This window comes from Morone saxatilis, unplaced genomic scaffold (genome assembly GCF_004916995.1).
Source record: "Morone saxatilis isolate NCDOM2014 unplaced genomic scaffold, NCSU_SB_2.0 Contig17, whole genome shotgun sequence".
Lineage (NCBI taxonomy): Eukaryota > Metazoa > Chordata > Actinopteri > Moronidae > Morone > Morone saxatilis.
Window position 1 is genome coordinate 26,051,090 of NW_023339729.1, and position 14,655 is coordinate 26,065,744.

The 14,655-nt window shown below is 40.5% G+C and overlaps 1 protein-coding gene across 1 annotated transcript; it reads right to left on the reverse strand.

Moving 5' to 3' along the window:
* Positions 1-1,895: 1,895 nt before the first annotated feature.
* slc22a7a (solute carrier family 22 member 7a) lies at positions 1,896-9,111 on the reverse strand. Its single transcript, XM_035659726.1, has 10 exons — positions 8,655-9,111; positions 7,267-7,370; positions 5,565-5,719; positions 4,978-5,146; positions 4,768-4,891; positions 4,332-4,441; positions 4,022-4,236; positions 3,815-3,923; positions 3,079-3,285; positions 1,896-2,147 (listed from the first exon to the last, which is right to left on the reverse strand). Exons 1-10 carry the CDS (start codon positions 9,006-9,008, stop codon positions 2,072-2,074), a joined length of 1,623 nt encoding a protein of 540 aa, XP_035515619.1. The 5' UTR covers positions 9,009-9,111; the 3' UTR covers positions 1,896-2,071.
* Positions 9,112-14,655: the final 5,544 nt, after the last annotated feature.

Below are 14,655 nucleotides of genomic sequence, written 5' to 3' on the forward strand. Positions count from 1 at the left end.
ATGAGCCAGCTCGCAGCCTTAGATCCTCGGGCGGGGCCCTCCTAACAGTGTCGAGACTAAAAACTAAAGGTGATCGTGCCTTCGCCATAAGGGCCCCTCGACTTTGGAACGCCCTGCCTGAGGAGATAAGGCTTGCAGGATCGGTAAATTCAAATCACTTCTTAAAACCCATTTTTATACACTTGCCTTTATGTGATGTGGTCTTTTATGTTAATATACTCCACCGTCTTTGGTGCTTGTTCTGTTCTATTTTTTTATCTATTTCTCTTATTTCCTACTTTATTTATTCATCTCTATTATTTAACCTACTTTATTAATGTGTATCATTACCTTTCTGTTTATTTCACTAATTTATGCAATTTTATTTTATCGTCCTTGTAATTATAATTTATTATTCTTGCTTGTTCCTTGTTGTTGTTCTGTCAAAAGCATTTGTAAACCAGTTTTAAAAGTGCTATACAAATAATGTTATTATTATTATTATTATTATTATTATTATTATAGGACTCAATGCTATCAGACTTTTTTATTGCAGCCAATGAAGCTGCCCCCAAGAATGCAGATTTAAAGGAGACATATTGTCATTCGTTCAGGTTCATATGTTTATTTTGTGTGTGAATAGGTTTAGATGTTTGTGTGTACTGCCTATAGCTGCAAGCACCTTTCTTCAGCCTGTGTCTGAAGGGAAGGGGAGCAAAATCTGAATGGTTCGTTGAAGCTCAGGTCTTCCTTAATAGGAAGCCCACAAAAAAATGGACTGGGTTGATTTTCTTCACAGTTTCTGAGTTGGTAGGAAACCCAATTACCCAAATGTGCACAAACACTAAAAAAGCGCATTTTGCATAATATGTCAAGACACTTCACAGACCCAGCAGCCCTGTCCATCATATGCACTGTCAATGAATTTAACACATCAATTTAGATTAATTTAAAAAAATAGCATGTTCAAAAACTAATCAATTTAAGAAATATGTTCTGGACACATGGACTCAATAAAGTTCAATGAACAAAATACAAGTATTTTGGAAAATGTCTGAAGATTTGTAGTAAAAAAGATTTATTGATTTCTAATGTCACATTTAGATATTTCTATTCACTGCTTTATGTGCCGCTGTTACATGCTCCCCCTGCTGGCCGGACAGTGTCTGTGTTTCTGCTCTTCTCTTAGGTGGGGCTGATCTCCTCATCAAGGAGCCAATGAAGAGGGGGAGGGAATTCAGTTCACTCTGCTCATCCTGCCAGGGTCTACTTTAAATAGAGTCTGGTTGCTTTGGTGGGTTTTGTTTTCTGATGAGAGCGGCGTTGCTGCTGGAGACTGAACCAGACAGGATGCCACAAAACCAAAACTAGGAGGCAAGAAAAATGAATTAAATGATGTATGTTGATAATGTAGAGACCCACCAACCCCCAGTGTGAATTCATTTAGTGATAAAGAAGAATAAAGTATGTGAGGAAAATGTCTTTTGGGTGTAAAACTGGGATTTTGTTGTCTGATGTAAAAATGTCAACTGATTTTTTTTCTCATCGGTTTCCTTTTTCGTCTTAACTTGTCTGTAACTCAACATCAGTGTAAATGAGGACAAACTCAAGGGTCAAGTCCACTGTGTAGGCTTTAGTGGCATCTATCGGTGTGGTTGCATTCTGTGTGTGTAGGAGAAACTACAGTGGTCACAAAACTCACAGCCCCGAACTACAGCAGGGTTTGTCCCCTCTGGGCTACTGTAGGAACATGGTGGTTCAGCATAGAATATATACAGACTCTGTAGATAAAATAATGTCTCATTCTAAAGTAATGAAAACATTTCATGAACGATTTCATTTATTTATTTATTCATTTATACACTAATGAAAACACACATAATTATTTTATACTGGACCTTTGAATATTAAAAAAAAGACTTTAACAGACACAAACATTTTATTTTCATATTCTTGATTTGATGTTGTACAAAAATGTGTCAAAACACTAAAAAATCTTCTCTGTTGTTCAAACACACAATTCATTTCTGCTCTAAGATACATTTAAGAAGCACCGATCCCTCCACATCCTCATCTCCACTGCTGTCACTGTTCAGCTGTCCTGAGGGGCTGTTCTATTTATTTTCTTCAGCTCAATCTTTCCATCTCTGTTTACATCACATCTGTGTCTAAACAGAAAGAAAGACAAGTACCAAAGTTATTTTACATTTGCTAATTAAATGAATTTACCAGCAAGCAGCTATAAAATGTAAATCTGGAGACTTTAGCCTCTCTGTTCCACTGGAGAGATTTTAAAGAATATTTTTCCTTTAAGGTCCATGAAACAGGAAGCAGAGTGCTGTTTGCTTCCTCATATTAATGTTTCTTGTAAAAAAATAACAAAAGGGGGGGGGGGTCACTGATATCAGTTGGTATTTACAGCAGCCAGTATCTCTAAGTCTGTGTCACACACCCACTGCTACAGGGGTATGAACACAATCTCATAGACTAACAGAGTCATTCTGACAGTGAATCCAGCACTTATATTATAAAGGCAATATTAATATTAATAATTACTGGCAGAAAACGGCAAAAACCATTTTAAAGGAATAAAGGATTATGTTTGTGTTATTAAGAAAACTTAAAATTTTTTGGTTTTTGGAAAGCAAAAAGACTGATGGAGATATAGAATTAAAATCAGTGAGTTTTATGCAATCACATCAGAGCTAAATTTGTCTAGTACTAGTAAACTACTTATGAATTATTTAAAAAAATCCACTATCTAGCAACTATTGTTTGCAAATTTCACATTCTCACACAATTTCTTAGTTAAAAAATGCTTCATCACAACATGCATTACAGTTTTTTTTTCAAAACTGTTGTGAAATCAGGCATTTAAGGCTGTAACAACACCAAAAAAAAGCCCATGAAATTCTGGAGGGACTGGATAATAGAATAGAATAAACTCATCCAGAATGGCAACCCTGGTTAAGGTTCACAACGAGGTGAACATTGCTGCAGTTCTGTAAGTCTTTTACAGGTTATGATCAATGACTTGACCAGAGCACAGAGATGAAGCAGTAAAAAGACAAACATTAAAAAATAAGTAGGGTGCCCTACCTTCCCTCCTCCACATCGAAGATGTTTTCAGGCAGACGGACGCTGAGCGTCTCTGGGAGCATGAAGACCAAGCTCCCACTGACAATCCCTGTCGCAGCGAATATGAGCGGTGGCAGAAGAAGCCATATGTCCTCCAGAAGCATGATCATCGGAGCCAGGGAACTCCCGATCCGACCGAGACACGAGGTGTAGCCTAACCCACATTGCCTGTCCAACAACACAACCAGGAGCTTCAGTTTGAATGAGTACATGTTCCTGACTTGCACTGATAAAGAGTGTCCATTTTCAGCAGAGGACGCCAATATGGGTCCAACATTTTGGTCCAGATCTAGAAGTATTCACCATTTCTAAATATAAGCGTTTTAATTCCACCCCATGGATGTCTTAATAGAGAACTGCTAACGTTTCTCTGATAGCTTAAGATCCAGACGTTCGATGACTAAATCCTTCATCCGGTTCAAATCCAGAGTTAAAAAGCACCAAGATCTAAACAGTGGATGGTAAAAATGTGGCTTCAGACTTCAACTCAATTTATGAGGAAATGTTTCTGGGTTTGAACATTTGGGATACTGATATACACAACCTAACAACACATACAACATAGCTCTAGAGTTTATAGACATTATAATGCAGAAATCTTACATCTTATATCTTTATTAAAGCTGTACTGCAAATATAAGTAACATCAGTCAGGGTCCTTCAGGACGACACTAATGCTTCCAGGTTCAGGGTTTACCTGAGAACAGTTGGGAAGAGTTCAGCTGAGTAAAGGAACGCTGTGGTGAACGCCGCCTCTGAGAAACCCTTCGCCACCACAGCGATACACGTTCGCAGCACGGAATACTCTGAAAGATATTCAGGTTATCGAAGACAATATCTTTTTAATTAAAGACAGGATCAGATACACTAAACTATTTAATGACATGTAGAGACGTGTTGTCACCTAAAGGTATGGCCGTGTTTATTCCAATCAGAGCTCCTGTTGTGATCAGAAACCACGCCTGGCCGTTCCGCCGGCCAATCGAGTCCAAGGCGAAGAAGGTCAGGATTTTGGCGGGAACTTCGATAGCACCGTAGATGAACTGCGTGAGGTAGATACTGACACCGAAACCTGAGATCTTGAAGCTGATCCCGTAGTACAGGAAGGCCACAGCAAACCTGCAGGTACAGCAGCACAGGCAGTAAACACACACAGCAGCTTAGAGGGCTGCACAGTGGACTACAAGGTCAAAGGTCAGAGGATTATTCAACACCAGAACAATCCGGAGCAGAGGGTGATCTTTCTCAGCTGGGGTGTTTTGACCAGATCCAGGTAGGAGTGGTTCTTCTTGGCCACCTCAGACACGGCCACCTTGCCGAGGGCCTGAAACAAGCACACAGTCAAACAATAAGACTGCAGCTCATTTAAAGTAGAGCTTGACCTACTCATTCATTCATTCTTTCACTCATTCATTAATTAACCCACTTCAGCTTGCTGCAGATATAACAGTGACTGTCAGCACTTACATGTCAGAGATCAGAGATATGGACACATCTACAGGAAAAAAGTCTTGTATGGCAATCATCACCTGATTTGTTTTGTTGATGGTTCTGGGAGTATTTAACATCCTGAATTCACTCTGTCAACGTGACAAAGATATAGATTATGAGACTTTATACTGGATGTTCATATTATTATTATTCAGTCACCTCAACCTCAGTGTCCAGTTTGGACGTGTTCCTCCGGTTCATTTTAGCGCACTGAACCAGGTACTTCTGGGCTTCCTTGGCTTTGCCATTGGCCAGCAGCCAGCGGGCCGACTCCGGCAGCCACCTGAGCACATCCAGAGGAAACACAGACACACTGTGATACATACTGTCAGCGTGTAGAATGGAAACCGCTCCTGACATCCGCCTTACCACCAGGAGACGATGGCAGCGACACAGGGTGCTGTCACCGCCAGCATCAGGTGTCTCCAGTCTCGTATGAAGTAGGCCAGCAGGGCCAGGAGCATGTTCCCCGCGCTCCACGACAAACTCATGACGGTACCAGTGAAGGTCCGGTGCTTCACATCCGTCCACTCGATGCCTAAACAGGAAGTGAGCGATAACAGCAAGCAGTGTCAGTGATATTCACTGGTCTTCGTGTGAGCATTGATGCATTTTTTAAAAATATAATAGATAATAATAATAATAATAATTTATGCAGAATATGATTCAGTTATATTTGTAGAGCGCCCAATCATAACACAAGTTATCTCAGGACACTTCAAATAGAAGCAGGTCTAGACCGTACTAAAATATTTACCAACAGTACCAACAGTTGCCAACACCTAGCACAGAGAAAAGGAAACGAGCTATAAGAAAGCCATTGAAAGTACTTATAACAAGTAATGCCGGTTGAAGGCGACTATAAGACCGTAATGAGGACTGTGAAACTTTAGCTTTACTGAATTTACTTATCGTGGGAGTGAATGTGTCTTTGCTTTGTGTCCTTGATTTCTTACCGAGAACCACACCGATGATCGACAGCCCGCTGAGGGCCACGCCACAGAGCGCTCTGCAGACGGCAAACATGACATAGGAGGTGGAGAAGGCCGAGGCAACTCCCAGCAAGGTGGAGGCGATTAGAGCCAACAGGAGCATCGACTTACGACCAAACCTGCAACACATCACTTTAGTAGCTGATCTGGAGCTTTTGATCAAACCACAGGATCTTCATCTGCAGATTGCTCACTTGTTCAATTTCTTTCTGAGCACTTTGAAGTCTCCTGAAGTTGACCTGAGAGCTTCAGAGTTCATTCTTGAACTTTTTTATTTGCTAATAACATGATATCATAAACTTGCGAGGCAGCTGGAACTACTGGCAGCTACAACATGAGCTACAGCTGTGGTTTAACGTGGTGTGTGTGAGGACGTTTGTATGTACTGACAATGATGGCGGCTGCTAAAGAGGTTAGCATAGATGCTGCTAGTAACAGTTATATCAGAACTGGAGGGTATTTCTTTATTGAAAGAAGAGGAAAGAAGGCTTTTCAACAATGTTTTCTCTCTTCTCCCAACTGGCTTCAGTAAGAGTTTGACTACGCTGAATGGTTCATTGATCGGATTGGTTGAAGTTTGCTCCTGAAAGGTTATAGATAGATGGTTCGTCCAATCACATGACAAATCTTTTCTGAAAGTGTATTTTTCCTTCCCAGATGGTTCTTGGTAACAAACCAGGTTAACAGCTACTGAATGGACCTCGTTTTGTCAATATCAGTTTCATGTTGTTTTCATTCAGCATTTAAATTTCACTCAAACTACTTAATAGGTTTCCTACATCAGGGATTAATGGAGAATCCAGCATTCACACAGACCATGGTATAATAAAACTGTATCCAGAGTCCTCACATGATCTTCTTCATGTGTCTGAACCTCCCACAGGGGGGAGCCACTCAAATGTATTCAGTTCATCCAAAACTGAATGAGCAGGGAGGAAGTGTTGTTATTACTGTGTGTATGTGTGTGAGTGTGTGTGTGTGTGTGTGTGTGTGATACTATCATATGGAGACAGTGGTCTGTGTTGGTAATCAATAGCATAGCCTTATTAGGTAACTGACATTTTGGGGCTTATTTAATATACAGTCACATGGAGAATCTGCAGTTGTTACCACACACTCACACGCACACTCACACATACTCATACATACTCACACACACACACACACTCACACGCACACACATGCACACACACACACACACGTTTGTATCAGCAGAGCAGCAGCTGACTTTGTTGCTGAAAAGCACTTTGTTTGTAATGCACCTTTCAACAACAAGGCAATTCAAACTCACCCAATAATACAGTGAATCCTAGTAGAACAGTGAGGTTGTTCAGGAGCAGCTGCCTTGCTCAGAGGCACATGTGACAGGAAAGGTCTGTTTTAATGTGATCACTATAACTGTAACTGTAGCTCACAGAGCTCCATCTAATTTTATATTTTAAAGTTAGAATGATTCAGATTTTCCTGAAATCAAAACTTAGTTTTTCTGAACAAACTTATTGAGATACTTTTCACACTACAAGTAAATTTAGCAAATAAGTCCTATTTACTTTTGTAATGGAGTGTTTTTTCCACCACTTATTGGAAGTAAATCTGCAGACAGAGTTGTATTAATTCATCGTCCGAGGCTCAGGCAACTGTGAGGGTTTAAAATATAAAAACTCACTTGTCAGAAAGCTGTCCGAACAGAACGGCTCCAAACGTGACTCCGAGGAAGAAGTAAGTAGCCAGAGCTTGATTCAGCTGTTTGTCGTCACACACCAGATCCCACTGCAGATCGACAGACAGGAGAAAACACACAAAGCCTTTTTATTATTGTGACAATTATTTCCACATTGGACTTTGAGATTAGTTACAAGCTAAAATGTGATGGTGAGATAGTAAGCTGAGGGAAAATTACATAATGCTTGTATTCAGAGAGCCTGATATTTTGAACAGACTGTAAAAAGTTTGAGAAACACATCATGTAGTTAATTCCCCGAGTGATGCGTGTCCATGCTTCGTTTTTGGTCATGCTAGTAGTCCAATGTTAGTGTTTATGTTAGTTTACTGCACGAAACAATGAGCCACACTTACCCTGTACACACAATTCAATTGTATTCTCACTGGAACAAGTTGCTTTAAATTTTGTATGAATTATAAAAAATAAAAACATTGCCACTATTTTTGCTGTTTTAATTTCTTCTGCAATTTTGTTGCAAAAAGAAAAAATGCTTAAAACATTGCAACATGCATTGGAATTGTTTTAGAAAGTCTGCTGTGAAATCAGGGTGCATTAGGGTGCAACAATCCCAAAGTAGCCGGCGAAATCCTGGAGGGACTGATTCATATTATCATTCATCATCCATCGTATCGATCATCCAGCATTAGTTTCAGTGAAGCTGGAAGTTATTTATTTCGTGTGTTGAGAAACCAGGAACTGTGTGATGTTACCACTGTGTTGGAATAAATGAACTAAAGGTTCAGTCTCTTTGCTGCTTGTTCACAATCATTACTGTTTCTGTTTAACAGGCCGCTGTTTAAATATAGAGATTTAAATAATTCAATTCATAAACGTGTGATGACTATTTGAATAGGAAAGTCTTTATTCAGGGGCAGCCCTAACTTAATAGACACACAATGTTTCAGTTGTGGACCGGTCGCCAGGCATCAAATCCACAATCTCCACAACAACATCTTTCTGTAAAAACCACAGGCTGCAAAAAGCAATGAAATCTCAAACTCCCCTACATCAACAGCTGATTCAAACAACACTAGAATAATATAAATCTGTAGAATATGCTGCAAATGAAAGTAGACAAAGAAAACTTTTTTGAATAAATGTGAATGTGTTGATGCCTGATGAAAGTCAATGTCTGACCATTTCCCTTTCATTAACCTTTTTTTTCACATGATTTGATTTTGTCGAGCATCAGATAACACAGTTTGACCTCAGACACTTCGGTTGCTGGTCGAGTGCAGCCAATAGAGAAGAAAATGCTTGAATACGTTTCAATTTCAAAGTTTCTTTGGTGTGTGACGAGCCTCCTCTTCCTTGCCTTTATTACCTCTTACCTCAGTGGCAGTCGTGGAGCTGAGCTGTGATTGGTCGTAGACCCAGCCGTGTGGACAAGGTGCAGTCCTGTTTCCTTGGTCGAGGTCGAAGGTCAGCGGGTTGTCGTAGACTCTGCAGGAGCTGAAAGAGCCGTCGTCCTGACGGGGGATTCTGGAGGCCTCGGGGTTGTAGCTCAGCGACACACCGTCCTCTGGGCTCCTGAGGGCGCAGCGGTGAGGAGGTGTAGCAGAGACAAAGTTGTGCAGGAGAAAGTGGAGGGGGAGGATGGCGCGGGGGAGGCACAGGATGCACAGGAGCAGGAACTGGAACCTGGAGAAGCCACCTACATCGTCCAGGATCTCCTCAAACCTCATGGTGGCAAGATGGATGCTGAGATCTTCCTAACAGAGGACCGTCTCAACTCTCTGTCTACTCGTTCTCTAATGGTTCTCTGTGTCTCTCTCTCTGTCCGTCTGTGAAGACAATCAGCTCCTCACAATGAGAGGGAGGCGCTCTGAGAAGTGTCCTCAGAGGAGCAAGAGGTTTAGTATGAGCAGGGAGGGAGTTATTACTGTGTGTGTGTGTGTGTAAATGATTTCTCGGTTGTGTCACAGGGCTGAAGGAGAAATGTGAATGACTGTTGATGGTTTTGTGTAAGTTTACATTCCAAAGCGCTTCCTCCCAGGTTTGAATGGACCAGAGAGACTCTTATAAAACTCTCTCTGTTGCTGTGTTCATCAAGGAAAGGTACTTTACATCATTATAATAAAGTCTGCAGTCTCTTCATGCTATACACATAGAACAAATAATCAAATTTATATTAAAATAACAAATAAAGCTGCCAGCAGCGATAATCAGGCCCTCGCAGTTCATGCGTTTTGGGGTGTGCTGCTGTCACGTCACAAGTTAGATGATGATTGCCACACCCACTTACTTTTCCACTATGACTATTACTGAATATTGGAATATTTAGATGTGTTCAGGACAGGACTCTTATCAAACATGTGAAGTTTGGTGCAGATTGGATAAAGTACACAAAGGTTACGACAACGTCCTTTTTTCATGGCGAAGCGAATACATTTGTTGGGTGCACTTTTGATCCTGATGATCTCTAGATTGCACTGACCAAATTGATCCGATCAATTCCCTTGGAGGAGTTCATTTAAATACAACACGCACAAATGGCCAATGATTTTCTGAACTTTTGGTCATGATACACCCTCCACTAGACACTGGACTGTATAATGAGCTGACATAGCGATGCTCTGTGGGCTGTAACTCACCTCCTCCTCCCAACAAGCCACACTGGTTCCTGTTAATGTTTGTGTTTGTGACACATGGAAATGTGTGGTCACATTATGTAATTTAATGTGTTACAGTCACAACCTTTTTTTGTTCACTTTATGTACGTTGATGTTACTGATTTTTGCCACAAGGGGGCATCGCCTCCCTAGTGAGACAGCTCGGTGTGGCTGGAAGAGAAGAGGAAAGCACATTACACACACACTGAAGGTTGTGCTCAGGACATCTGAACACACTCACAAAACCTTAAAAACAAGAAACAAAAGCAAAAAAGTCCATCAAACTTAGGTGGCTCAAGTGAGGTACTGCATTAATTTACCGTTCCTTATATCTCCTTTACTAACATTACAGTTTCTTACATTCCTGTGATTAAAACAGATTTTATTTAAAATATTAGGTTATAATGTTAACTCTATCAAACATAAGCTCTTCCTGTAATTTGAAGAAAAATAGTAAAAGCCCAAGTTAAGGACATATACGCATATCAAACCATTTGAATTTTGAATTACAGTACATGTAGCACAGTTGAGAGCTGGTGTTCCTTCTCTGGCCATTGAGGTCGGTCGATTTGAAAATATTCCAGAGGAAAAAACGGCTGCACGAGCTGTGTGATTTGGGTGAAGTGGAAAGTGAGTCTCATTTTCTTTTGTACTGCACACATTATGATGAGAATCAATGTTCCTTGAAATCATGTGACAAAACCCTGAAATATTCTGGTGCACTGATGGACAAAAGTGGAATGCCTTTAAAATGTTTATATATTTAAGTTTGCTAACTTTGTCTCAAGGCCTGAATTAATTGTGATTTACAGTAATCCTGTGATATGGTTCTGGAATATCTATTGACAGTCTGGAGATAGGAATGCTTTTCTTGTATACGTGGTTGTGTTTGTACGTATACCTATATGTGTATATATACATAAGCCCACGTAAGAGAACTTCATTCATTCAATCAGTCGTACCAATCACAACACAGTGGCACCATAAAATGTAATATAAAAAGGAGTGTAAAGATTTTGTTTTGTTTTTAACGGCATAGATGTGATGATCTGTTGAATAGCAATTAAGTCCAGTGGTAACATGACAAATCTTAACACTCACCTGGTGAGACGGAGCTGTGACACCTATATGCAGGTGGCGAGGAGTCTGTGGATGCTAATACAGCTAGCACAAGCAAGAACACGAGAGATATTAAACACTTTCCAACCACAACTGAGCTCCAACTGGGCGAGGTCAAAGGTCATCACTGCAGGAAGTCTGTCTGTCTGTGTCTGTTGGAAAAGCAATTAACACACATTTGTTTTCCATCGAGAAAAAAATACTTGTGATTCTCTGGTATTTTAATATATATATGTATTTGAATTTAATTCAATTTAGAATGAAAAATAAATGTCTACATTAAACAAATGTTAAGAACTGTATCAGACTGCATCGTATCGAACTGATCCATATCGAAATGCATCGTCCCTAAATCGTATTGTACCCCATCTGGATACGTATCGGGTCGTCTTAGACAGGAGAGATGCTGTATATAACCAGTTAAAAACCCCTTGTTGTAAGAAACAAGTGCTGGACTCTGAGAGGAGGTCAGCGCACTTACAACTGAGAGTCCCAACAGGCTTGAAATGAAACCAGAACAAACTAACAACCGGAATGAATATCATTTGCACGGAAACATGAGTGTGACTGTAGCTGATTCTCCTCCAGCTGTGAAGATAGTGAAGATACTGCTGCTGAGCTACGAAGAGGAAGGTGGATTTGATTTCACTCTGAGAGGCCTGAACAGATGCAGCGGAACATCGAGAGAGGAGCAGAGATGATGATCGTGGAGTCCAAAGATCCTGATTCTCCACGGTCACAGTTTGGAGTCGAGGAATTGGAGTGACACTTAAGTCCCATAGTGTGATGTAAGATGTTCACATACTCCTTGTACAAAATATTATACTTTAATTATACTTGTTGAAGAATGTACTAAGTAAACTTTAAACTGTTGACTTTTGGCATTATTTTTTTGATATTATTATTTCATTATTTTTCACAAGTTTCCTCCATGTCTCAGTTTGTAAGGTCAGCTGTAGGCCGTTCAGTACACATTCTTTAAATTTGCTGTTTAATTTTTGTTAGATGAATTTCCTTTTTTACTTACTACTTCTTGACTTGGGACTATTTTCAAGTTGCTACTTTCTGCTACTTCTAAAAGATGCAATATGCATAATAAGTTCATTACCTGTTTTTAAATCATTCAGTTATTTATTGTCCCACTGGGGGAAACTCAGCTTGTAGCAGAGGGGAACAAAATCCTGATACCGACATGTTCTGTTGGGTTCTTTTGTTTTTTATTTTACACAAACTGTCTCAGAAAATATTTGGGAGTCATTTTACTGAAAACTGTTCAGTCCTCTGAAATTGTCATTTCCTTTATGCCCTTCCTACAGTTTCATTAATTCCAGTTGTATCATAGTACATTTGAATTAAAATATAATCAAAAACTTCTAAACATATTCTCACATTCATGTTTGCAACATCATTTTAGATATGAAATGCAGTTACACAGCAAACAAAAAAAGCTTTGTCTGCTACGCTGCTAACTGAATATATATGAAGGATTTGTTGGAATGAGAAATGTGAACTTGGCAACAAAAAGGTTGAGAAACCTTTCATGTGTCAAAGGAAACATGCTGTTGACATACATACAGATCTGTCAGCGGCTGCATGAAAAGCAGAACAGGAAGAGATGTAAGAGATACGTGTTGGAGGAGATAACGGAGAACAATGAAAGTCACTTAGAGTTTGTCAGTCTTGTAAGATCTCAGGTCCCCTCAGAGGTCAGCTGATGGACAGAGGAGATTTCTAGTGATGGGCGATACTTGTTGGGAACATATTGTTATCTCTGCATAATCCATTTCTCCAGGGTCAGTTTGTGAACTGAAAACAAAAAGGTTGAAGAACTCTTGACCACAGTTCATACTTCACTAAAGCGATTAAACTCTTTACAAGAGCCTGATGACAGTGTGAAAATGAACTAATAAAAGAAAGTGAACATAAATCCCAGGAGACACATGACCAGACGATCAGCCCCTTCAACCATTAACTTTCCACAACCTTATTTTACCATCCTTCACTTTGGTCTGTGGTCACATGTTTGGAGCAGGAGCATCTGAATACTCAGTGCCTCGTGAGCGGAGGAAGTGAGACGGAGTTAGTGGGAAGGGGAGACAAAACAAGTGAGCAATAACTCAACGTGGTGGAGGTGGGGGCGTTCTCCTCTCCCCTAGCAGAAAGACTTCTTTTATGTTTAGGCAGCTTTTATTTTGATGCAACTAGTAGTTTTACTTAAGCAAGATTTTGAATGCAAGACCTTTACCTGTAAGTAGTTGAGTACTTCTACTTTTACTTAAGTAAAGGATCGGAGTACTGAATACTGTCACTGGAGATTTATATATATACCTTTAAATGGGAAGGTGACGGGGACACCAGTGAGGATGTGTCCTCTGTGAAGTTGGTGCAGGTCTTCAGATGCACAGCTGCAGCTGTTAGACAAGTGCGCTGTTGCCATGGTAACCTGACCTTCATGTAGAGGAAACAGCTGCAGAGAGACAACCGTCTCTGTCCTCATTTGACTCTCTTGTCGAGGACAAGGTGATGCCTGTCATCCAGCGTCTTCTCTCTAAAGTCTGATTGATGTGGGACCTGGATCAGGACCCCTTGTGGTCTCAGACAGGGAGTGTATCTGGTATCAGTTTACATGTATGTGTCACAGGGGCCATTTCTGTGGACGGGCCTCCCAGTGAACCAGGAAGCAGACAGCGGTTAGGCCGTTAGGGAGGGACTAATCACTGATATTGACTGGCGTTTACAGCAGCCAATAGCAGCCAGTCCATCAGGAAACTCTGTGAATCACAGAGAGTTGAAGCCAGAGGACGTCAGAGGGAAAACAGTTTCACCAAAATCACTGAGTCCAGTTATAAAGTGGTGTTTGTACAGTACTCAGTGAGGCCACAGATGTCCCTCAGAAACACTCCGCTCATTGGACACAGCATTAGTACACGCCCCTGAGTGCAAGATGAGTCATCAAATAATTTTATTGTTTTTCAGGAAACTCTAAAATACCTTTAAGAACACCTGAAAACACCTGGAACAGGACTTTTCTGGGGCGCACCTGGTAGAGCGGGCGCCACGTGTGACAAGGTCCAGAAGCAATGAGTTCGACTCCCCCCATCTCTCTCTCTCTCTCTCTCTGTCTCCCCCTTCCTGTAGCTCTTCAGCTGTCAATATCAATTAAAAGCAATAAAGGCCCAATATATACATATATATATATATATAGATTTATATATATGTATATATATAAAGACTTTTCTGTCATTGTTGGGGTGACTTAAAGCACAAGGTGTGTGATAAAAACACTTAAAGATACATTTTTAAGGTGGTTTTGATGATGAGAGAGCCCCTAGTGGCAGAAATGACATATTGTAGGTGTAACAGCTTTGCTATGTGGTGTTAAAATCATCCCTCCATCAGATACAGTGTGGCTGCTGTCTGCTGGCATAAAGAATAAAAGTCAATGTGGTGATAATGAGGCTGAACCTGACCTCGGTCAGCGTTTTGTTCCTGCAAATTGTGGCAGAGTGAGACGTCTGTGTTGTTGTTGTTTTTTGCGATCTTTGGAGCCCAACCGACAGAGAGATAGAGAGAGAGACAGAGAGAGATAGAGAGAGATAGA

Bases quoted from the DNA above. Each gene is read 5' to 3' on its own strand.
- slc22a7a (XM_035659726.1), bottom strand. From the start codon at position 9,008: ATGAGGTTTGAGGAGATCCTGGACGATGTAGGTGGCTTCTCCAGGTTC. The intron at 5,147-5,564 runs GTAAGAAATCAA...CTTCCTGTTTAG, and splicing joins GATCATCGGTGTGGTTCTCG to GCATCGAGTGGACGGATGTG. The intron at 4,237-4,331 runs GTGTTGAATAAT...CTGTACCTGCAG, and splicing joins CTCTGCTCCGGATTGTTCTG to GTTTGCTGTGGCCTTCCTGT.